The sequence below is a fragment of the Psittacula echo genome (assembly GCF_963264785.1).
Source record: "Psittacula echo genome assembly, chromosome: 2".
Lineage (NCBI taxonomy): Eukaryota > Metazoa > Chordata > Aves > Psittaciformes > Psittacidae > Psittacula > Psittacula echo.
This window is the reverse complement of record NC_137737.1, coordinates 46,330,545-46,356,805: the sequence shown is the minus strand read 5'-3', so window position 1 is coordinate 46,356,805 and position 26,261 is coordinate 46,330,545. Positions and strand designations below refer to the sequence as shown.

At 41.1% G+C, this 26,261-nt stretch overlaps 1 protein-coding gene across 8 annotated transcripts in view; it reads right to left on the bottom strand.

Moving 5' to 3' along the window:
- Positions 1-1,237: 1,237 nt before the first annotated feature.
- The window catches only part of CREM (cAMP responsive element modulator), a 61,262-nt gene continuing 36,238 nt past the window's right edge, over positions 1,238-26,261 (bottom strand). For 2 of the 8 annotated variants that reach the window (XM_080611348.1, XM_080611360.1), the window contains exon 2: positions 1,238-26,184. In XM_080611348.1, the coding sequence (XP_080467474.1) occupies positions 13,644-14,903 (1,260 nt within the window). In that variant the 5' untranslated portion in view covers positions 14,904-26,184 and the 3' untranslated portion in view covers positions 1,238-13,643. The remainder of the gene's footprint in view (positions 26,185-26,261) is intronic. The other 6 variants (XR_013956293.1, XR_013956294.1, XR_013956295.1 and 3 more) reach the window with 6 other exon arrangements.

Here is a 26,261-nt window from a genome sequence, read left to right as displayed (position 1 = left end):
GCAGCCCCGCAGCGCGGCCCGCCGGCGTGGGTCTGCGGCAACTAAGCCCTCCTGCGCGGGCAGGCAGCGCAGGGCCCGCCAAAGCACAACCCCATCGCCGGCGGCGGGGCCGCCGCGCTCCTCCCCCGCCCCGCGCAGCCGCCGCGCCCGCTCCGAGCACGCACCCAGGCGGCAGCGCCGCAACCTCCGCGGCAGCCGCAGACAGCAGCAGCAGCCGCCCCGGGCAGCCCCCGCTAACCGGTTCCGGTTCAAGCGGGCGGTAACGCCTCCCGCCAGGCGGACTGCGAGAGCGGGCGCCCGGGGACGCTCACGGGGACCGGCAGCGCCTGCATCCGCCGGGCGGGGGGGCCGCCCAGGCGATGGTGGTGGAGCCCGCCCTCAGCGGAGCGGCGAGCGCGCTGCCCCTTGGGCCGCCTCAGCGCCTAAGGGCTGCGGATGTACTGCAGGAGGCGGGAAGCCAGCCTCGCAGTGCAGTGCCAGGCGTCCTTGGTCACCCCACACACGCCTCCATGTGTGCATCATCTCACAGACAAGCGCGCTGATCGCTGAGGGGGTTTCCCGTGATCTAGGCCCAAACAGCACAGGCCCAGAGCCCGGGCAGGCACCACACCAGCGCCTGCATGCTGCTCCCGGGGCGGAATATTCACCCGTGTTCCTGAGGTTTTTACAGAATGTATGAATTCTTTGAGAACTTGCGAAGTTCTAGGCTGCTGGTGTCAACAACAACTGACCCAAGAGGAAGGAGGGTGCGTAACATGCCCCTACATACGACTTTCCATGTGTTCAGAGCTCTCCCAGTCAAAAATCCCCACTTTTACAGTATCTCTGTAGTGCTAAAGGTGGGAATTGTGCCTGTTTTCATTAGGGTTTGGGGGTTTTATTTTTAAATTTTAAAAATCTCTAATTATGCTAAATCTCATGACTGCTGGAGGTCTGAGTCATGGAGGTTGGATGGATACACTGATAACTTGATAACAGAAAACCACACTTGCGTGTTTATAAAAACTGCTTTGACTTACAGCCCTGTTTCTGGGGAACCATTACTCATTATTCTACCAGACATCTCATGATACCATATGTTTTCCTAAGGTCCGCTCAAGTCAGATGATCCCACGAAAGACTTCCAAGTTTTCATCCTGCATTTCTTTCAGATCACACATTGCAGAGAAAAAAAAATTAATTTTCAAATATCTTTACACTTTGTTTATTTGATGCAAATGTGCTTTAGTGCCAGAGTACGAACACACAAGAAAGAAAAAGAATGTTGGGGTTTTTTAAAACTATTTTGAGACACTGGCACAGGTTGCTCAGAGGAGCTGTGGCTGCCCCATCCCTGGCAGTGTTCAAGGCCAGGTTGAATGGGGCTTTGAGCAACCTGGTCTAGAGGAAGGTGTCCCTGCCTCTGGTAGTGGGTCAGAACTGAATGAGCTTTAAGGTCTCTTCCAACACAAACCATTCTGTGATTCTGTTTGCTGTACTTAATTTTGCAACACAGACCCTTCCCAAGCACAGACAGCAGCAGTTTGGGTTCCATTGTCTCTCTTTGTTTGAGTAACTCAAGGTAAGAATAGATTTAGCATCCTTATTGTGTTCAGTAGTTTGCATCCAAACCAAAGGAAATTAAATATTTGATGGTCCTCTGGTTTAGCTATGTTATCTTGTAGGATGTCACAGCTAAGTGCTTTCCCCCACCATGGAGGTCATTGCTTGTTGAAGGGTACTTCAGGCTCATCCCTTCAAGCAGAGCCTGCTTGCAGCCCACTCTTCTGCTCAGACCGGCCCTGGGCATCAACTGTCCTCTTCCCAGCAGGGCTGATTAAGTATCAGATGGGCATAAGCAGCTCTCAGAACATTTCAAACACAATTTTGTAAGAATCAAATCATCTTCGTATACATACAATAGAAAAATAAAATGGTACTGACATGCCTAACTTAACACATCTCATAGGAGGACCTCAACAGAGCTAAAGAGGCCTCTCTGGAAGAATTACCTGTTTGCGTGCCTGCCATGGCTCTCTGACCTGCCCTGTTAAATCCTACCTTACTGTACAAATCAGGAACACTTACCCATTTATGGCCTTTCTGACCCGTACCCCCCTAACATGACTGCTTTTAGGGTGCCAATGCCATTGTGTTTTAAGTACACGCTTGGGTAATCTTATGTGTTGCCTTGCCCTGCTGTACAAATCCCATTATATTTTTGGGGCATACAGCAAACATATCTTAGCTCTCAACTATTTAGAAATTTTTTAACAGCTTTAAACCTATTGTAGCAGATCCTTAGTAAAATCTTGCAATTTATACTTATTCCACAATTTTCATAAGCTTCGAAATGGAACAGGCAACAACGAAATTATGGAGATGGTTAATTGCGAAATCTGCTCCTCCAAGTAAAGCAGCAGAGCTTAAAAATACATGTTTTCTTTATTAAAAAGGAGTTATTTAAACTTCAGTCTATATTTAAAACTAATTCTAAAAGTAAATTTCATTTTAAATTGAAACATTTAAAGAGTTTTTAAACATAAAGTGTTTAAAACTTATGATCATCAGTTGTGACCATATAATCACTATGTAGCTACCTATTTTCTTACTTGCAGTCTTTTGCTCTGAATTTTTCATACACCTTTATTCCTCCTCCTTTCAGCCTAAAAGCTTGCTGAAGTACATTAGAATGACAAAGGTACTACAATACATATTTAAACATAAAGTCAAAGAAAAGGAACACTGCTCTAGGATAATGGTCTCCTGCTGGTATCTAAGAGCTGAGAAAAGTACATAGGTGAAATGTATGTCAGAAAAGCACATTTTGTTTTCAAATCTGGTTACTTCAGCTATATCAAGTGCATGATGCAAATGTAATTGTATTATTGGATAAATATTAGTACAGTAAAGCAAGAGAAGTTTGCTCCACCTTACTGACATGCTTAGATGTCATGTATGTCTTTGATTAGAGACCATTCTGCTCTTGCAGTGTAAGAGTATGTATTTTAATGAGTTTGCCCGCCTGAGCAACATCATGCATCAGCTGAGGAACACCACAAAGCTCCTTAAACTAAGGCCAAGGCTTTCAAGATTGGTACCTGTTTACGAAGGACTTATTCTTGCACAAGGATAGTTTTAAATGTGAAGCATCTCCACTATACAGAAGACAATGAGTGTTCATTGGTTAAATATTAATGATATGGCCCATTAAATTTTGTGCTCGAAATCTTCCTGCAACATTGTTGAAAAATGCATTTGAAACCAGGTCACGGTTTTGCTTAGATAAAGTTTATATCTATTTGGAATAGATAAAAATTATAAATATCGTTTAATCCAAAACTACTTTCTGTTTGCAAAGCAAATGATATAGGAAGCACAGGGGCTTGTTTTGGTGGGGTTTGGGATGTTTTTTTAATGCTTAAGGTAAATGGTGACAACCAGATCTTTTCATTTTACTCTTCTTCAAAATTCAGGCTGAGACATTTGTCATACCTTCCCCACACCGCCACCTAATGTTTCAGAAGAGTCCTACTAGCGATTTGGGCGTGCATTCACTCTGAATTGCCATATTGTCAAATTTATCACAGAGCTAATCATTGTATGGCATTTAGGCAAAAGCTGAAAATGAACATTCGTATGTCAAAAGTGATCTGGCTGGTCAGCTGAATCATAACCTACACTCTGTTGGTTCTAGTAGCTAAATTTCTTTTGATTGTAATATTAAATTCCAAATCAACCAAAACCACAGTGATAAACACACCTGAGGAATGTTAATTATTATCCTTCTGGTAATTATATTTGTTATTACTTATGTTTATTGTTACAAGCCTAAATTCAGGAGCAGTAAAATATTTATTCCTCAAGGCAAGTTCAGAATGCATCATACTTCATCCTCACCCAACCCCTATGGCAAAGCTTTTCACTGTGCTCCTTAAGAGGATTCATTCCTGGATCATGTCTCAGATTCCCACCCGTTATGGAGTTGAATGGAGTGCTCCTGTGGCAAATTTTCTCTGCTTACAGTCCTGATTCTTCTAGGATGAAGGCAGTCTCCTCTTTCTTGGAGGAAGAAATCCAGTGCTGGACAAAACCCGTCCTTTCAGCCTTGTCACAAGTTGCCTGAAGCCCTTTCTGTGACTGCCCCAACCCTTGCACTGTCATCAGCAATATTTGGAGGTTTCTGTGGTACTTGATAGCGGAAGCAACTCTTCAAAGGAAAGACATCAAGATCTAACAGGATGTATGTAAGATGAAGCAGTTACTGCTTAGTGTTACCCAGCTTAAAAATACTCAAATGGTATCCCTGAAGCTAGTCCTTCGGTGAACAGCACTCTTGCTTCTCAGAAATCAAATATCTTACTTGAATCAGAGAGAAATGTGTAAACAGTAGATCAGGATCTTTTCTGAAGATAAAGGAAGAAATTTGGGCTACCCAGTTCATGTATTCAACTTCAGTCCATAAATTAGGATATCAATCTCATGCTAGCCGATGAAGAGATACTATTCTAGGCAGTAAAAGTCAGGGTCCTGCTCTGAAGTGCCTGACAAATACAGGATCCTATCCTACAGCAAGTGTTAGAATACTTCTGTAAACATACATATTCCAGATAAGTGTATATTATAGTATTATAACTGTTATTATTTCCATATTATTCACCAGCTTGAAATCACTGCAGAAAGAGGCAGTTTCCCCTCAACTAGGGAAAAATTTCATTGCTCTAGGTGAAGCACTTCAAGAACAACTATGCTGGAATATTAAAACATACATAAAAATCTGTTCTTTTTTTTTAATTACTGTTTCTTCAGGGATGGAACAAGATTAGATCTGCCCTCAGAAGCAGCCACTGGATATGTGTTATGGATATGAGGGAAGATGACCCATAAAGCACAGATCTGCAATGAGAACTAGGAGGGGAGAAGTCGGTTTAGCAGATTGTCCCATAGATGCTCCTGCATTGTGGAGGAAAACACAGGCAATTGGATTTAACCAGCTGGGTGGAATTTGATTGGATTAGCTTTGGCACAGTTTCACATACTCTTAATTCATCAGTAAATGGAGTAACTGTGTTGGAAAGCTACTGGGAAAAAAAAACATCGCCCCTGATACTACTCTTGTAAGCAGAGAGAGCACAATCCCATACAGTCTCTCTGTGTTTTTCTCTCTTTATTGTCTCCCTAGTTAGGTTTTTTTGTGCCAGTGTGTGTCTTCCTATATCAGGATTGGCTGCCTTTTCTTGGTCTGAGATCTTGGCACATAAAGAACAATAATTACCCAATACTATGGCTTGATGACTACAAGCAGGGGTGGGAGAGACCTCTCTTGAACAATAAAACCCCTTGTAGAGCAAAGCCTAACTAAACAAAGCAAAATAATGCATAAGGACAGGCAGTGCTGCCACAGAGCACTTAGCCAGCTAGAGAGTCTATACGGAGTACTGTGTTTTAGTCGTGAAAGACTAAAGACTTGTGAAAGACCCCATTCTCTAAAGAGATAACTGTTAATCTGTTCTGATTTCATACAAGTCTAGGCAAATATAACTTGTTTAGTTTCAATGAAGCTACTCCTAATTTACACATAAGAATGAGATCTGAACCAGGACCAGCAATTTGGGATGGCATGTTCAGACAGAACTGTTTTTTCTCAAATTAATCTTAAGAAAATAATGCCCCACACACTTTTACCCATCTCTTAATACCTAGCAATTTTGAGTATCAGTCAAGGCAGCTCACAGTTTGAAACGTTTATGTGTAGTATGAACTCACCAAGTCCTGTAATACGAGCTAATACAGGTTAATGTGCAAGGGATTCAAGTATCCAGAAACACAGTTCACCAGAAGAGCATGTGTCTGTACATTCATTTCTGAGGCTGAGCCATCCATATGAAGAAGAGCATCAGGGAAGTTTATTACTTTAGCCTACAGGTCCCTAAAAGACCAGCCTTTCTAACTAAATTAATGGAGGGCTTTCTTAAAAGAACAGATTTGAAGAAAAGTTAAAGGTTTCAGAGACGGGGAACTGTAGAGACTCATCTCAAGAACTGTTCCTATGAAATGCATTCTCAGAGTAAAGTTCTGCTATGGAATAACATCTATATTGAGTGAAAATAGACTTTCCTCAGTTAAATTTCAAATCAAAAGGTGAAAAGAAAAAGTAAGGAAATTCTCAATATGAAAATTAAAGCTCTTGAAGTGTCCAGGATTTCAACAGAAGCGTTCAGGCATGCACCTTGTTGATTTTTAGCAAAGTACCATGATTGTAAATACCTGTAGGAACTAATTTAGAATTGCAGAGAGGCCAAAAATTACCCTTCTCAAGACAAATGCCCTGTGTACCTGCCTGGAAAATACAGAAAATGGAAATACAGGTTTTAGAGGTAAAGAACCAAAAAGTAATTAATGCACTTAACAGTGAACAGCAGATACATATATATAATTTTGAGTGCATACTTAAAGATTTTGTTGCACTGTCTCAGGTCCTGTGTGGTGTCAGGCACTACCCTTTCCTTTGAAAAATAAAGCAAGATTGAAAACTATGCACCTAAATGGGCCAAAAGTTTTTCTTTATTTTCTGTTTGAATTCTGTCCACTGTCAATGGGCATTGGTATCAGTGTCCTTTGAGTAAAAAGGCTGGCGTGCAGAAGTAATAAAAACATTAACCTCTTTGGATGATTTCCAAAGTCCTTTCCCTCTCAATGGAAAAAGTACCCAGGACATAAGCACTCCTGCAGAATTAAATTCAAGCTCCCATGTATATATGAACATCTAAACAAATTCCTCTCAAACACAGCAAAAGCTGGCATAATCATTAGAATCAGTTTCTGTTACTTTGGGAAAAAAAAGGAAAAGAAAGCTTTTTCCTTCAAACCAGGTGAAGCTCCCTTTCTCTTACTTCAGTTACTATCAGCGAGCCTTCAGTCAGACACACTGTAAGTGATACGACAGGAAGGCTGAAACTCTTACTGCTTATTCGTTTACTATATTTCAAACTCAGTAATCCCAGAGATAGTAGTGCTGCTTGCTTTATTTTTGAGAATAACACCCACAGATTTGCACAGAGTCAGGAACCCAAATACAGTTTTCTGCTCCACCGCAGACTGTGCCAGACTTCTGAAAACCCCTTCACCCCTGTTTCTCAGACACCTTTCAGTGAAATGGGAATATCATCATCTCTATATGAAACGGTACTTTTAAGACTAAAACCCCTAAACCAGCAAGCTGTTACAGGAAAGGGGACTAAATAAATAAAATACTTTGCAATTGTAGATACACTATCCTGTTGTGGTACTTCTGAGGCACACGCTAACATTGCTCCATGCAGACAGTGCCTGTCATTAAATGTGAAACATATTCTTGTATGTTATAATGTATTTTGCCACTTGTGTAGCTTATTAACTTTGCTGTCATCATCACTCAACAAGCAGATACATCAGTTGATAGAAGAAATGCCAACGTGAGGATAGGAAGTTCATAGGTTAAAAAAGTCATCTTTCCTCTATAAATAGAGTTGGTATAAATCACCAGTGTCTGCAAAATGAGCCTGGGAAAATTAGTCACTGACCTACAAACACTTCCCACTGGATGTCTGTTAATCCATTTCACACAGTTAAAAGTCGCAAGAACTAAAGCAGATAAAGAAATAGGACCATATGGTAAAATAAAAAACATGGTGCCCTAGCAAACATGAAAATAAAACCAAGAAGTAGAAGTAATAAAAATACATTAATACTATTGTGTGATTATTCTAGATAATCAAAAGGCAAAAAGTACCATTTAAGGCTACTTTTAAATAAAAATAAAGATCAGGGAATAGTTTTTAAACTCTCAGTGAGGGAATTATTATATATTGTAACTGTTCTGCAGTCCTGGTGGCAGGCCTGGAATTTTACCAGCTAGCCAGCCAGGCGACCTTGTGATCTGCCATTGCATTTACTGATGTGTGGTTACACAGGGAGCTCAGCACAGCAACTTCTGTAGAAAACTGCTGACTAACAGTGGGAAGAATCTAGTCAATTTGAATTATACTTCAAATTAAAGAGAATATAATTAATGAAGACATTTCTGTCTCAAAATAAGATCTAGCCTGCAGTTTTTCCTTCCATGTTAATGCTGCCCTTCACTGCTGGAACTCTTCAGGTAATGCTTACCACAGTTTTAGATAGACCTCTGTCACTCATAAAAAACCCCTTGGGGAATCTTACAAGAGTGTCCTGGTTTCAACTTGGATAGAGTTGATTTTCTTTCTAGCAGCTGTTTCAGTGCTGTGTTTTTGCTTCAATCTGAGAACAACGCTGATAACACACTGATGTTTCAGTTGTTGCTAAGTAATGTTTACTCTCATGCTCTGCAAGTGAGGAGAGGCACAAGAAGCCTGGAGGAAGCAGAGACAGGACACCTGACCCAAACTAGCCAAAGAGGTATTCCATACAACAGCACATCATGCCCAGTATATAAACTGGGGGGAGTCACCTGGAAGGGATCGATCGCTGCTCAGGTTGGATTGGGTATCGGTCGGTGGGTGGTGAGCAATTGTATTGTGCCTGACTTGTCATTATTGGGTTTATATGTCTCTCTCGCTTTTAGTTGTCCCTTTCCATTGCAATTTTTTTCTTTTGTTTTCTTTCTTTTTTTTTCCCCTCCCCAGTTCTTAAACTGTTCTTATCCCGACCTACAGGTTTTACTATTTCTCCAGTTCTCAGCTTTCCTCCCCATCCCACCAGGGAGAATGTGTGATAAGGAAGCAACTGCCTGGTATTGAGTTGCCAGCTGTCATTAAACCACAACAAGGAAATAAAGATCTGTGCATTAAAACAGGTATTTCCTTAGGCCAAATTCACTGCATCATAAGGTTTACTGTAGCATTTTTTGTTGTGCTCCTGAGTGTGACACTTTAAAAGCACTAACTAATTTGGCGATGAGTGTCCCTTCTGTTAAAGCTGCTAAACTAGAAAGGGTTTAGAGACACCAGATTTTTACATTCCAGGAACGTGGAACTGTCACATACTTAAACAATTAAGTTCTAGGAAACAACATAAAAGCATATTAAAACATATGACTATAAATTGCAGCCCTCCTAGATATGCTTGGTTCCAAACTGAGAAGATGGTCTCTTCAAATTAATTTTGAAAACCAGAAAGGTATCTTGTATAACACAGGACAGAATATTTGTCAATAGGTATATGCACATATTCTTCAAATTTTATTATAAAAAAATTTAAAATATCAATAAGAGCTTTCCAATAAATAGCAAAAGCACAGTTAAAAAAAAAAAAAAAAAAAAAAAGAAAACCAAAAAAACCACCATGCTTTTGCTTCTCCAATCTCTGAATTAAAATCATTTTGAGCAGTGAGTGAATTACATGAATTGCAAAATTTGGTTCAAGATTACAAAGCAAAATTTGTTCTTTGGACTGCTTAGGCAAGTCAGATTAGATGTTTGTAGTTGTCCCTTAAAGCTTTGAAGCCAATGAAATCTAATCTTTGGACTTTATTTATGTATTCAAGTTATACAGAGTCTCTAACCTCAACTCTCATTGTCTTTGCACACAGTAAGATTGCTAAAGCTACATTTCACTGTGTAAATACAGTGATTTATCCATAATGATGATACACCATTTTGTCTGAGTCTGTTAACTGGTTTCATAATTTTCACAGTTGTTCCGACTGAGAGACCCCACCCAGCTGGTGCGGGCCTGCCTACATAGCTAAAATGTGTCCTCGTGGTGGCTAATACTTCTCATCATATACATGTTGACAAAGTGTTTAGGTTCAAGGTAAGTCACACTGCTGACCACAGCGTAGCCAAGAAATGGAGGAAAAAAATATATATGAAAGTAATGCAAATTGCATTTACTATCATTCATCTAGATTGTTAGGGCTCACAGACTCTTTGAGTTTGATCAGGTCCCTTAATCATGCACAATCCCAGTGACAAGAGTTTAAAAATAGAAAGAAAAAAAACCCAACCCAAACCCAAAAGCAGCTCTGCAGAAGAAAACTCCCTAGAAGCAACTGGAAGGGAAGGAACAGCAACACAACCACCGAGTTAAGTGTTGCACTGCAAGTGCTCACTCCCCCAGATATCCTGCTTTAATATGTGCTTAAGCTTAGTATACAAATCTGCAGATGTCAGTAAATGTGCCAGGGGCCCTATAGCACAATGCATCACTAAAAACTGATGCAGTCACAGAGGGAATCCCAACAGCTGCAGTTTCTTAACTTTTGTACTCATCTCCCCTAAAAGCCAGTATATGATATCTGAAACTCACTCTAATCTCTAAGTGGTCACTGTTACAAATCCAGCTGTCCTGATCTCCTGTATGCACCATCACATCAGTTCCCCTCTACCAATGTTATTATTTGTGTGGCTGTGTAGAAGCTACATCAAGAACCTGTTCTGATTTAAATTAAGTCAGCCAAAAAAGTTTCCAGCCAGTTACTAACCCACTTTACCATGTAGTTGAGCTGACGTTATTACTAGCTGAAGAGAAGCAGTGGAAATATGTGACTGGGGAAAGACAGGACTGTTTTTCTGGGTCATGGTTTCACTCAAGAGGCTTAAGTGACTGAGACAGCAGCCTAAACTTGGGAATCAGTTGTGAGAACGCATGTATTCTCAACAACCCTCTCTCTTTATTATTGCTCCTACACTGCCTCTTCCTTTTGCAGGACATTTCAACGTTTTTTTTCTAAGAAGCTGAAATAAAAGCAGAACAGTATTTTTAATCAAGTGAATTTGACTACTGCCAGACAACTGTACCTTCAGATGTTTACGTGAAATCTTCCACTGTGCTGTTCTCTCTATATTGGTTAGATCATTTGCTTCCACTGCAAGAACATGGAACATCAGACAGCCTTGCTGAGCACAGACTAAGAATCAGAAATATACAATATAGCTACTGAAACAGGCACTGGCTTATTAATCCTATTATCTCTATCCGTCATGCTGGAAATCATAATTCTGAATTATTTCATTTCACAAGCAGAGTTGCTGGATCTCTGCTTGTGTCATTTTGAAAAGGAAGGAAAATTAGAATCACAATGTTCTGTCAGAGAAGGTGTTACGTATTTTTGCAAGACAAAGTTCAGCTGGAAATGAGAAGCTTGTGTAACCAAGTGAAACTTAACCTCTTCTGATGCCACTTCTCAGGAAGAAAATACTAACAGCTACTGCACAATCACCCACCCACTCCAGCTTACTACTGCTTAGACATGCAAAGTTACAAGCTATGGGATTCTACTTTTCAAATTGATGTCATGCTAGTCCTGACTTCTAGCAATCTTCTTCAGTGCTGGAGGAGGTGATGCAATAGAGAAGGCTGAGGATATTATTTGGCTGCTCCCTACACAAAACCTAACAAAAACATCAGGCAGTAACCAATTATAATCGATTTGAGGTGATTTACCCTTTGAGGAAGGGCCTACAAAGGCAAAGCTGTCTGAGTTCTCACTAACACCTTTGAGATTATGCAATAGTATTTTTATGAGAACCATTGGCATGGAAGTCCTAGAAGAATAACTTTCACACACCTGTAGAAGAGTGAAGCCTGGAAGAATTAAATTTTAGCTTCCTTATAGTTGTCTCCAAGTTTCCTGAATTCCACATGAAAGAAGAGAATGTTTCCCCCCGCCTCTTTCCTTCTTCTCCCCACAACTTTATATACTGACCATAACAACATATGGTCTGGAATATCCCTTGGGTCAGTTGCAGTCAGCTGTCCTGGCAGTGTCCCATCCAGCTTCTTGTGCACCCCTAGCCTGCTCACTGATGGTGTGCTGTGAGAGGCAGAAAAGGCCTTGATGCTGTGTAATTGCTGTTCAGCAGTAATGAAAACATCTCAGTATTAACACTGTGTTCAGCACAAACCCAAAACATAGCATCTGGAAAAAATTAATTCTATCCTGACCAAAACCAGCACACTCTCTACCCCTTATTCCATACCATTTACATCATGCTCAGGTCCCACACTATCCAATACATCTTCATTAACCACCACTCTGCGTCCCATCCTTTGATATAATACACAGATATCATTCCCTTAGTCTATGTATCAGCCCTGTAAAATGTCATAGAATCATAGAACTATAGAATATTTAGGGTTGGAAAGGACCTTAAGATCATCTAGTTCCATCCCCCCTGCCATGGGCAGGGACATCTCACACTAAACCATGGCACCCAAGGCTTTGTCCAACCTGGCCTTGAACACCGTCAGGGATGGAGCATTCACAATCTCCCTGGGCAACGTGTACCAGTGCCTCACCACCCTCACAGTAAAGAATTTCTTCCTTATATCCAATCTAAACTTCCCCTGTTTAAGTTTTAACCCATTACCCCTTGTCCTGTCACTACAGTCCCTGATGAAGAGTCCATCCACAGCATCCCTATAGCCCACCTTCAGATACTAGAAGGCTGCCATGAGGTCTCCACGCAGCCTGCTCTTCTCCAGGCTGAACAGCCCCAACTTTCTCAGCCTGTCTCCATACGGGAGGTGCTCCAGTCCCCTGATCATCCTCGTGGCCCTCCTCTGGACTTGTTCCAACAGTTCCATGTCCTTTTTATGTTGAGGACACCAGAACTGCACACAATACTCCAAGTGAGGTCTCACGAGAGCAGAGTAGAGGGGCAGGATCACCTCCTTCGACCTGCTGGTCACACTCCTCTTGATGCAGCCCAGGATACGGTTGGCTTTCTGGGCTGTGAGCGCACACTGAAGCCGGCTCATGTTGATTTTCTCATCAACCAATACCCCCAAGTCCTTCTCTGCAGGGCTGCTCTGAATCTCTTCTCTGCCCAACCTGTAGCTGTGCCTGGGATTGCCCTGACCCAGGTGTAGGACCTTGCACTTGTCATGGTTAAACTTCATGAGGTTGGCATCAGCCCACCTCACAAGTGTGTCGAGGTCCCTCTGGATGGCATCCCTTCCCTCCGGCGTATCAACCGAACCACACAGCTTGGTGTCATTGGCAAACTTGCTGAGGGTGCACTCAATCCCACTGTCCATGTCAACGACAAAGATGTTGAACAAGACCGGTTCCAACACCGATCCCTGAGGGACACCACTCATTACCGGTCTCCAGCTGGGCATAGAGCTGTTGACTACAACTCTTTGCGTACGACCATCCAGCCAATTCCAACGAGCCCTTCCTTGTTGGTGAGCATGAGGTCAAGCATGGCACCTCTCCTTGTCGGTTCCTCTATTACTTGCAGAAGGAAGTTGTCTTCCACACAATCAAGGAACCTCCTGGATTGCTTGTGCCGGGCCGTACCGTCTCTCCAACAGATGTCAGGGTGGTTGAAGTCTCCCATGAGGACAAGAGCCTGTGAGTGAGAGGCTTTTCCTGTCTGTCTATAGAGTGCTTCATACAGAGATTCCTCTTGATCAGCTGGTCTGTAACAGATCCCCACAGTGATGTCCCCCATCGCTGTTCTCCCTTTAACCCTGACTCACAAACTCTCTGTCGACTGCTCACCCGTTCCCAGACAGAGTTCCATACTCTCCAGCCTATCCCTAACATAAATAGCAACTCCCGATCCTCACCTACCAGGCCTGTCTTTTCTAAAGAGCCTGTAACCTTCCATTCCAACACTCCAGTCTTAGGAGCCATCCCACCATATTTCTGTCACGCCTATTTATATCATACCTCTGTAGACGTGCACACATCTCTAATTCCTCTTGTTTGTTCCCCATGCTATGGGCATTTGTATAGAGGCATCTGAGCCAAGCTCCAAATGAAGCCAGCTCATTGGCTGGAGCGGCTGGAATATCTCTGCATTGCTCCAAGCATTTATTATAGGTGCTGGCAACTGACTGGGAGTGTTGGGACGGAATGATGCCCCCCTCACCCAACACATCAAGTTTAAAGCATCCTTGACCAATCTGGCAAGCCTCCTGCCAAAACCGCTCTTCCCCTTCATTGTCAGATCAGCTCCACCAGCCCCCAGTAGACTTGGCCTACAAACTGGGGTCCCGTGTTCAAGACACCCAAACCCCTGACTATGACACCACCCTTCTAACCATTTATTAACCTGGCCAATCCTCCTAGCTTTTTTAAGGTCCTCCCCTGTATCCTGGAGAATTGACGAAAAGACAATCTGAGCTCCAGAGCCCCTAACCACATCTCCCAGGGCTCTGTAGTCCTTCTTTATGTTCTCCAGGCTACTGCTATCTATATCACTAGCACCCACATGGATCACTAGAAGGGGGTAATAGTCAGTGGGACTTACTAGAGCAGGCAGCCTCTCTGCAACATCCCTGATCCATGCCCCTGGTAGGCAACACACCTCCCTTGAGACCGGGTCAGGCCGACAGATGAGTGCCTCTGTCCCTTTCAAAGTAGAGTCCTCCATTGTTATAACCCACCGCTTTTTCCTGGCAGCACCAGGAGAGATCTTCTTTGTCAGTGCATCAGCCCGTTGTTTCTGGTGCGAGCGCGTTTCCTCATCAGCCCCCTGCAGGACAGCAAAGCGGTTCTGGGTGGGGACAACAGATTTAGGAGGAAGCCTCTTGATTTTAATTGTCCTCTTCCTCCTTTTTTTTTTTTTTTTTTTTTTTTTTGTTACTATCTCCCAGCTTCCTGGGTTAACGGCCTCCTTCTCTCCTCCATGAGCTACAGGGGACGCTTGAGGCCTCTGCACAGTTTGGGCCCAGAGCAAACATCCCTGCTTCCTCTCAGCTTCCCTGACATCTTTCAGGCTATTGACAGCGTCCCGCAGCTCAGCCACCTGCTGCAGGAGGACCTCCACCAGGGAGCACCGAGTGCAGCCCTGCCCATTGGGCACCGTTCCCTCACGAGACCGCTGCAGACACTCTCTACACTCCGAGCTCTGCACTGCAGCCTCCCCTCTCATCGGCTCTGTCTGGGTGCCTACACTGGCCACCGCCGGGGCAGCCAGAGCAGAGCTCCCAGACCGGGCCCCGGTCATACGGAGAGTGCTCGCCTGCCCGCTCGAACTGCTGCGCAAACTGCCTCGACCCGCGTACTCCCTGGGGCAGGTTTTTACCCAGTCAGGGCTGGTGCCGCTCCTCCTGGCCCCGCCCCCTGTGAGTCAGCTGCTCGCGTCAGCTGAGCTGCCGGCTCCTGGGCAAGTCCTGCCGAGGACCTGAGGCTCCCTCGGTGGCTCTGGCCGCTCTGAGTTGGGGCTCCTGGACGCTGAGCTTCTTCCTGCTCTGGTGTTGAAGGCGTCCTCTCTCGAGCTGCTCACCTCAGCAACTGACCAATTGTCCATCGAGTTCATTTAGTCCAAGACTTAGGACTCCACCTGTTGTGATGGTCATTTAGGACAGGAGAGGTTGTGTGTTGCATGGAGTTACTGGGCACCAAAACCAGCTTAAGTCAGGTCACTGCTGCACTTCTACTGCTTCCGTAAGGTTTGTCTTCACTGGCTCAGGTGGTTCCTGGTATAATAATTCCTATAACATGCAACTCAGATCCCACGTTACAACAATTTAAAGGCATTTCCATTGCAACCTCCACCCCTGCTCTCTCTGGGCCAGATTATAGGGTTTAAAATTGCAGTGAACCCCTCCCCCTTTCTCCTGGTCCAGCTTGGATTTATCCACACACTGCAGTCTCTTAGGGTGTACCTGCTCTGTTGTAGACTTATCCGTGGCCACATGCTTTGAAGTGCTCCAGCACAACCCCATGGGCAGGCACTGATGCTTCAGGGCTGCTGCAGAATGGACTTATCCACAGCCACAGATACTTCAAGCACACCTTCTCCAGCGTGGTCTTACCCTTGTGCCACAATCCCTTCAGAAGTATGCCTGCTGCGGCACAGACATAATCACAGTCACAGGTGCTTTGAGATATACCTGCTCTGGTATGGCCTTACCCACAGTCACAGACACTTTGTGGTGTGCTGCTGCTGCATAGGCTCATCCACAGGTCATAGTCCCTTTGCCTTGAGTTCACACTGGAGTTCCATTCTGTCCAGTACAGCAGCACAGAAACATCACATCCATTGGTCTCTTCAGGTCAAAAGAGGCCAATGGAAGATGTCACAGGGAAGTTCAATGTTACAGTCATTCTGGGATCTCATACTTCTGGGCTGTCACATCAGAAGCTTTCACTGGCAGTGTATGCTCCGTTTGGGGCTTCTTATATGTGTTTGTTTGTTTTGACTCTGGGCTTTGTTAAAAGAAAAAGGTTGAAACATTATTCCACCACAAAACAAGTATTTTTAGCAAGCCATAGCAGGAGGCAGCTGCCTTCATCACTGACCAATTTCTTCTACATAACAAAGGGAAAAACTGCTGAAGAAAGTACTGAGGTTCTGATGGGGTGCCAGTAGAGACTAACTCAGTGCCTGTGGGATTTTCTGAGGGAGGAATGTACAAACTCATTTCTCTTTGGCAACCAAGGAGCTCAGTTTTGTAACTCTTTATACCACGGTTACTTCCACTGTGATCTTACTGAGTATCCTAGAGTCCTATAGTTACTGCTCATGTGTTGGAACCCTATTACGTAATTTAACTGTATGAACCAAAATGACATCCACTTCTACGGAAAACTTCTGGAACAGTCTTATTTTAACAACTGCTCTATATTTCTGTATTCCATATGTGCCAGGCATCACCAATTAAAAGCCTTTGCTATCCTACCTACTAATGCAAATCAGTGCAAGTAAACAGAACTATGAGGTGCAGAGGATAACAGATAGAAACTGCAGAGCGTAAGACAACCACCAGATTCCAGGTGAGATGGAACAGGTCACAGAAGAACTGCAGAAGCAGATCCATAACTCTGTAAAGTAAGAGTTCTTTTGTAGGTACTAGTAAGACTGAATGCACACACTTAAATACAGGATAACAACTAAGTTTCCATCTGCACAGAGAAGTAATCACACGTGTCCTAAAGCTGCCAGCATCAGTGACAAGTGGTACTGCAAATGAAGATAAAAATAACTTCAAACATTCTCAGATCTGCACTGATTATTAATTTATATTGTTCATCTAAATAACATAACTTTTGAAGTTGACATCTGGAATCCAAATAAACTAAATAGCTAACTAGGTTAGACTAAAGACATGGGTTGGGGAACTTCCTTGTGGTATACAATTTGTACAATGTTCAATTTTAAACCTTCCTCCCTAACAACAAAATATATCTTGTGAAGAGTTTTGGGTTTTTATTGTGAGACTGTTTCACAGGTAACACTGAATTCTCATTTACATACCATTGCCAACAATAAATAAGTGACCAAAATCCAACATGTTTTATTCAAATATCTCCACTTCCTTACCATAGCTGTTCCTCTCACATTTTTTTCCTTCAAGATGAAAGTTGCTCTCTCTTTAGAAAGGTCAGGAATTTATTACCTTGGTGTTGGGTGTATCTTGACTAAGTTTAGCTACTGTAAAGTCAGCTCTCTCTTCCTAGCTCTTCTCTGAACTGCTTGTACATTCAGTGGAAGGAAGGGAACTTCATCAAGGGCCAAGTAATTCCATCCTCAGAGAGTTACAGACTGCACTGTGGAAACACTGCCTGCTATCCTACTGAAATAAAGAATTAGACTACAGAGGAACACCTAGATTTTAGATGCCCATTGTTAGATAAAACAAATACTACTTCAGACAATTAACAAACTTGTCAAAGAGTCCAGAGAAAGAAGTCTTGGACTCTCCATGTCTCCTCCTATAAACATTCCCAAATTTTGATGTAAGCAGTCATGTATTGAGTAGAGAGCCTATGCACATTGAGAGATCCAGTTACCATACTCAGAACTAGATATCTAGGTGAGCAACAATTTACTGAATGACCTAATGTCTAGCTTTTAAGGTAATACTATTTCCCATTGTAGTACCATCAACATGGGATGCTTTTTAAGGTTTCGCCCCCTTTAGAGCCTCTGCAGTCACAAGGCCCAAGTAAACCCACAGTTCAAGTTCCAGATGTGAAGCCCTCTGTTCTTCAGGCAGTTCTGCTTCTCTCATCATTGGACAGAGTCTGCTTCACGAGCGCTGAAGGAGAACCAGACACAGCAGACTCATTTTGTACCACTCCTACTGCCTACAGTAGGCACTGCTATTTTTCCCCATCCCATTTGTTCCAGTAAACATCTTAATTTTTCCTCAGGTACCGACTTGGACTTGGACTTGAAGCAACAACTTCTGTTGTTGGGGAAGGCCTGGTTGGTTAAGTTTTTTTGGGTTTGTTTTTTTTTTGATGTTTGCTGTTTAGTTGCTTGGTTGTTGTTGTGTCTTCTTACGTAAATAACTGAAGAAAAAATAAAAAGAGATGACAACAACTTTCATGCAGCATCTGTTGGTTTTCATGGAAAAGCTGCTGCCAGGCCTAGGCTTTCTGCTACAGTTATTGACTGACATGAGCAAACAAAACCTGCTGATTTGGTCTAAATGTCACATACCAAGTGTCACCTGGTTGTGTACCAGCTACATTCCCTGGATTTTTAGTACCTTTTATCTTGCATTACATTGCTAAAGATTCAAAGCAGATGAATTAATCAGGAATATAATCTTTAATCACATTTAAAATGTATTTAGTCATTATGCTTACAAAGAAATTTTATTCATTTGATAAGGAAATTAACCTATCAAGTACGTATTTTAAAACCAAGCTGGTGTTCTTACACCACTTTTCTATATTAACACAAAGTTAATGTTTTATTTTAATAGGATTATTTTTATATCAGAAATTCCATTAAATGTGTTTCACTTTACTGGGCATCTGCCCAAGATCCCAGATAACTAATCTCTAAAATGTGACCTACATACTTGACCATTCTGCCTGTTCATAAGGGACACTAATTTTAGAGTCATATTTTCTGTTTGATCTACACACAGTTTATCGTGTGCAATTGCATAAACTCTTATAAAGTAGTCAATTTTTTTCTGTATATGAAAGATTTTTCCAGGAATATTTCAGACAAATGAAATTGCCCTGTACCGTAACCAAAAATTAAGTTTATGTTGACACTGTTAATCATGTTTTCCTCTCTCCTAAACATAATCATTATGTGGTGCCTAATAAAGCCATGTATGCTCTAGATTTATTTTTTTAAGAGTTTCAGTATTCTGGAATCAGACTTTTTACATAACCTGCTGTAAAGTTATTCTTTCAGACTCTTTAGACTGGCTGTACAGTTGAAATTTTGTATTTTCAAAACCTTTGCAGGGGGCAGAGCAGTGGGTAAGGAAAAGCTTTGACCAGATTTAAAGTCTTTCACAAAGCTTTAAAGCACAGTGTTGGTGATTTTATTACTGGGGTGCTCTTCTTGCTGAGGGGAAGCTTCTCCTACCTTCAGATTTGAGCATATGCTTTTATTTTACCTTAGTACACTTGAGAAAGCTCTTTGACACCCCTGTAGCCATTCCCTTATCATGAAGTGTGTACAAAGAAGAGTAACAAGTTTCATTTCCCAAGGTAGAAGCTGGCAACCTTTCTAAAGAAAATTTCAGATTTGAACACTGTTACCTAGAGGCAGCTGGGTCAAACTCTGCTACAAAAGCCATCAATCCCACAGATGTCTTTGGAAAAAAAAAAAACCAACCCAAAGGAGTTGATAGAAAGTGATGCTTGCAGAAACAAGAATAACCTGTTTAAATTCCCTTATACTGACTTTTGGGTGAATGTCCAGTAGAGACCAGAGGTTCCATTGTAAGGCATTTATTGAGGATATCTGGTGTAAGTGTGCCTACAAGATATCTCTGACCTGAAGCCTGCAGATATTGTGGTATGTTTCTCCTCTCCCCTCCTATGTTCTCAAGTCAGTCAGTGAGACCTCTGCTGTTAGTAAAAGAAAAGAGCTCAACTGTGGGAAAATCCATTTCAGATCCCCAGGGCGCTAATGGCAGATGCTGGAGACCAATCAAAAGACTTCAGCATTTGCAGGTCTAAAATATTGGCTAAAGAAATGTAGCACTTACTTCTTTTAATTCCAGGAAGTGGGGAGAAGGGGAGGCATACTGGAAACAGAAGGGCTTTGTCTGTGAAACCAACTGATCTTCCCATCAGCAAGAGCTGATGTTAAATGTTGTTTGAGCATAACATTTCTAAACTCAGGAATGCCCCAGTCTGGGGAACAGATATACAACCAGGTCCAACATGGGCCAAACCAGCACTGGAAAAGCTGGGACAGCAAATCTACTTTATAAACTTTGCAGTCATACGCTACAATGCAGGTGGATACTGACCCTCTCAGGAGCATCTCAGTTGCAACACGAACTTTAAGAACAGCTTTAAACTGTGACTTAAGTTAATAATTTAATATTACTTAAGTTAATAAGTTAATATTACATTTATGACTTGAAATTGCATGGTATTAGTAACTAATTTAACTGTTAATTAGATTATATAAATATTTACATGAATCTTACAATAACATTAATTCTGAAACCGTGTATCTTTTCATTATTCATAGAACAGGCCTGTTAACTTACCATACGGAAATTCACTTGTTCTAGATCTTGAGATCACATCTCATGTATGTGCCTAATTCTCTTGAATGAGGAAAAATCAGTTTAGGTGCTCTGTTCTGACTTCACAGGAGCTATGACAATACACTGCACAGTCCTGAGTATAACCTATGCATACAGCCAGCCCCTTGCATATGTGACTATGGGGTAGAATATTACATATTCATGGTTGTAATGAAGAAGTGAGCAATGAGAAAAGTGAAATCTATCCAGCCTGAAGAATGGATTTTCTTCATCACTGTGCCTTTATCTTTTCCTATTTTCTGTATTCCCACTTTGTATCCGCTCTTCTATTTCCAAAATTATTATGTCCCTTTGCCTGAATTAAAATTGCATTATTTCCTTTTCCATTCACACCATTAAATTTCAAAACATATTGACAATTTGTCAATATGATTTTTTTCCTGTTAGAAAGCTATCAAATTATAAATCACTCACTACATATTAATACAGGAACAGCAGGAAAAATGAGGTTTTGTTTTCAATAGCCACAGAACACCTCACTTCCCATCACCCTCCCCTTGTATCACAGGATACAAGAAATACTTTGCTTCTGTAATATCACTTGGCTGATTAATCAGTTTGGAAATAAGTGTAGACATTTACACTCCACAAGGTGTCACTCTAAAACAGCTGGGAAAAACGTCTTTTTGCTTTGAATTTAACCCAAAAGGTCAGAAATTAACAGCATTTCAAATTTAACAGTGAACTACCGCCAGACTCCCTACTCAAAGATACTACAATGCAACAATAAAGGCAGTGAACATTTTTTATTGTAAATACTGTATTTCAAAACCAGACTATTTCTAACGTACTTTCCTAGCTGAAGTGCACAATATTGTCAGTAACTGTTCAAGTCTGGGACAGCATCCAGCAAGTGTTTTATCTGGGTACATTCCACTGTCCTTTAGTTAACTACTGGTGGCTTAGTGAACAGGCAGAGAACAACTTCAGACTCAACAGCTTAGGTCTGCAAGGTATTTAAGCTTTTTAATGAAATACACTTTCTCTAGAAACAGATTATCCTTTTAAATAAATACAGTGTATTCCATGGAAATTATGTTCAGCCCCCAAAAATACAAATAGTTGTCTGCAATAAAACTAATGAAACCTCATTTCACTTACAATCAGTGAATTAATTCTCTGAAATCTAACAGGAGAGAATTCCATGTAGGTTTTCTTGTATCTAACAAAGCTTACAATGTAGCTTTTCACTCCACAAGTCCATGCCCTCTTTGGTAACCACTAATTTTCATGAGCTTGAGAGATCTTTGATATATCTTTCAACTTTAACTGAAATTGACCATCACGTTCAAAACATACTAAAAGAAATCAGACACAGATACGAGTGCTTAGCTGTCATTTCACAGGAAACAAGATTAATATGAAGCAAGTGACAACTTCACTGGTAAAGAGGCAGTTGTGTAAGGATTTAAGCGTTTTCTTGTTTGTATGGCATCTGACAAAGTTCTGAAAACTGTTAGTTCATACAACCAGGACCTTTGAGAATCTAATTCTTCAAACCTGGTTTCATCAAGCAAACATTTCAGTATGCATAAAACATAAAAATGTGTTTGGAGTTCTCTTGCTTATGTAAGAATTAATGAAAGCTGGAAACATGATAAATATCTTGCTGAAAACAAACAAATAAATGAATTAAATCCTTAGAGAACTACTTTGAAAAAGGCAGGCAGTATGGTCCCAACTCGTTTTGTCAAACTCCTCAGCAGCTTTTACCTAGTATAAGCACAACCACATTTGGTGGGGGGGACGGGAGGGAGGGAGGAGGACAGCATGTGTGTAGGAATCATGAAAATGAGACCATTAAAAGCCTCATTCAAGGCCATTTGGAAATTGTATCTTTGAAACCACAAAACTAAAACAATGGCTTGGCTAGGTAACCAGATTTCTGATTTGCGCCATTTTTATAGTTATAATTCCATTCACGAGATGTATTAATCACCGATTCCACTGATATGGCTATTAAAGGAGAGGAAAAACCTCAGCAGTCACCATAACAAAGACACTTCCTTCACTGTTTTTTCCATTCAAGTCATAGAGAATACAATGAAGTTGGTTTTTTTCCCTTAGTCTACACACTGCATTCAACTCTCCTATTACCCTCTTTGAGACTTTGTGCATATCCACAGCTTCTGCTTCATAACTATGTCTACCAAGCAATTTGCAAGAAGAAAGCTCTACCTCTGAAGTAGGAAAACACCCAGAAACCTCAGAAAATGAACTGGAAAAGATTCATTAGAGACAGAATAAGAATTAACTGATTTTTGCTACCTGCCATTGCCAGTCTGCATGAGATACTATCAAATTGCCTTCATTTTCCTTAGTTTTTAAATAAAGCAAATATTAGAACTAACATAGTTTTTGCTGGAATAATGAAGTTGTTGTTATCCCTCATCCAGAAGAGCCTCATATTGCCTTAAAAAAAAAAAAAAAAAACAACCAAATTAAACCCTCTCCCCATAAGACAATGTTTTATACAGGAATGCTAACAATCAAAATGCAGCAACTTCTATCAGCTGCTGAACTGCTCAGCATTCAATACATTTCTGTCATGTACACCCCCACATACATGAACACCAAGTGGATTTTAAACAGAAAAGTGGGCAAAATGAGTCAATCCAAACCAGAAGCTGAGCAGACCCTTTTGTTTTCTTTTAAGTGATACTTCATTCAGAAAAAGATCACACTGGATTTAGCTATTACACTGATGTCTGCAGGATAATGGTACTACATAAGCAACTATGTTTGATAAGGAAAGGAAAACCCTGGAGAACCAAGTGAGACACAACAGAGCTTGCATTACTTAGGACTGCATCAGTGCAGGCAGAAAATGCTACAATTATTCTTGCAAACAGAAAAATCCATGGGAAGTGACAATCACACCTCCCACTCCCCAAAAAAACCCAACAACCAAACCAAACAAAAAAAAAAAAAAACACCAAACCCAAAGAACCCAAACCCACACCTACCCAACACAATATACTTATTTTAATCCCTTTTTTCCAGATCACAACAGCTGAGGCTGTTTAACACAGTCAAAAGACAGCTCTGCTCAGATAACCTAGAGGTTTCTCTTTATAACTCTGCTCCCTGCTCCATTTAGATGGGGAAGAACACAGCTATGACTCAAAGCTGTACCTTAAGAGGAAGCTGACTATTACATTCCTCATCACCCACAACTCTAGGACGTTGAAGACATTTTTCAAGAGACCATTTCCCCTGAGCTATGTGAAAATCTATTTGAAAAACAAAACAACATCCATGCAGTCTTGGATACAGCTTTCTATAGAGTAAAAGCAGATCCCCCAGCTATCTATTACAAAGAAATCTGCAAACAGCTGCATGGCTTCAGCAAGGGAGAACACAGGGATGCAGTTTTCTTACAGAATGAAAATCACAAGAATTTCAGTCTTTTCTTTCCTGGTACTGAAAAAAAAAAAATTCCTGCCTCTGATAAATCAAAGCTTGGTCAGTGCTCAAATTCTTCTGTAATAAACAAACTCAGATTCATTTAATGTTTCTGCATTAAGAATAATACTGTGTTCAAAAGGCGTTTTCTCCTGTACCATACCAGGGACTCTGCTTCACAAATCTGAACTGGAATCAGATTCCTCTGGAAATTATACTGATATCCAGAGCTCAGAGCTATGTTTTTAATAGAGAAGTAGGTGCTTCCCAGCCTTGTCAAATGAGACTGTGATTGAGTAAGATAATTAAGACTGAACACCTCTTCAGTTGCTATTTGCAGATTCTTAGCAACCTCTGAGAGTAGAAACAGCATCAAAATGTGGGAAAAGGCATTAAAACACCACACACATGCAACAAGACAGAAGGTGGGTTTTGATCTTGTGGCTGAGAAGTTCTTTGGAAAGAATACTGAACCCAGAGCCTGATTCAATGGGGAACCGAAGTAGCAAAATGAGGACAGAGGCCAAGTCTCAGTACACACATGAACCACAACAGCCACTGGTACTGTGTTTCCTTGGGTATGTGATTGACAGCCACATCACAAACCTTTCACAAAAACCAACAGTTTGCACACTTGCACTGTACAATTTTAGATGATAGTACTTCTAGGAAAAAGGACAGATCTATCATATCTATATCACAAAGAAGGAGACATGAATAAAGTCAAAGGGACAGTTTTTCCAGGTGTTGTCACTGAAGGAAATACTTTGAGCTCAGTGTCTGATCCACATGGTAATTCTCTGCAACAAGATTGTTTGGCCTTTTGATAAACCAAAACTGGTCACAAAGTGAAGAGACAGATAAAATTCAGAAAGCAGTTTCTCCCATCAAAATACATCCTCAGTAAAAATAACAGTAACTGATTTAGATTAAGATTTACTCTAAGAAATTCAATACAACCAATATAAACTGACCTTTTCTTGACCTGGTATCCAGAAAGCGGGTGCCATTAAACAAACATAAGCAGTTTTGCCCAGGCTGTTAGGCAGCACAGCTTATAAAATGTGTTAGTGTCACCTCCCAAGAACTTTAGCAGTTACAGATTCAGCCCCCACTCAAACTTCAGTTTCTTTCATGAAGAGTAAGAAGCAACAATTTCACCTTTTCTGCCCTGGGAGAAGAGCACTAGCAAGCACAGGACTCACATGCACAAATGAAAGCTTTTGGACAGCAAGCCAAAAGAAAAATTCTCATTCATAGCACATGTGCATCTACTCTGGATTCCAGTGCTGATATACCTTCAGAAACATGACACTGATGTCAAATGAAATGAGTCCCACACCAATCTAAAACTTGAGGGCTATATTGACCCTTAAAAGAGGAAACAAACTGAAGGAAGAATTACTATTATTTATTTTCCTTTATAATCTAAATTAATTTGTGTATGCTAGCATATATCCTATTTATTGCTTTAATCTTCTGAAATACTGATATACAGTGACCCAGGCTCCTGCAGTTCCATCTCACTTAAGCATTTTGGTATTATTTCTCTGACAAACCCTGATGGTACACTGACTTTTCCTTCTAATCTTCCTTTACTCTCAAGGAATTCTCTCACAAAGTTTTCAATGTACATCTGTCAAACCAACTCACTACTGTATTTGTTGTTTTAAGTAGAAATTTCTGCAGTAGCAATTTGAAAACAGATTCTTGGCATATGTGCAGATCTGCCTTTGCTCATTTTCAAATAAGTTATTTCCTTCACAAGACACATCTTTGTTCTAATTTACTGACTTTAATCTTAAATGTTCTTATTCCCCAACAAACTCATTTTCACTTTAAAATACAGAAATGTCTGTTGCTAATTCTGTCAAATTAATACTATACCAAACTGAATTACCAAGCATGGAAGAATTATATACATCATAAACTTTATTTTTTTTCCCTAGTCCTATCTAAATGAGCCAGGTTCTGTGCAGTTGGCTTTTCTGAAGCAGGATACCTTTCCCTCGGGTAGATAGATGGATCAAATGGGAGTTTTCCAGAATGACCAAACACGCACCAAGAGCAGTTAGTTCTCATTATTAACAAAGCACCACCCACACTCAAGTAAATATTTAAATAAAAAATAAACATTAATCAATTAATTAGAAAGGGAATGACTGTTGACTACACAGATGTGGAATAGACAAGGATTTCTCCTATAAAATTTTTAACTACAGTTAGTATTAAATACGATTGGGAAGATAAAGAAAATCTTTTACTGTGGAGACATCTACTACATGCCCGTTTCTTCCTCTTAAGTTTCCAAATCCCTTGAGAGTCAGGTGCAATGCCTACCTATAACAGAAAAAAAAAAAAAAAACAGATTCTGTTGACAGAGCCACAACAAACAATTTGCTGGACACTTGTTGCTG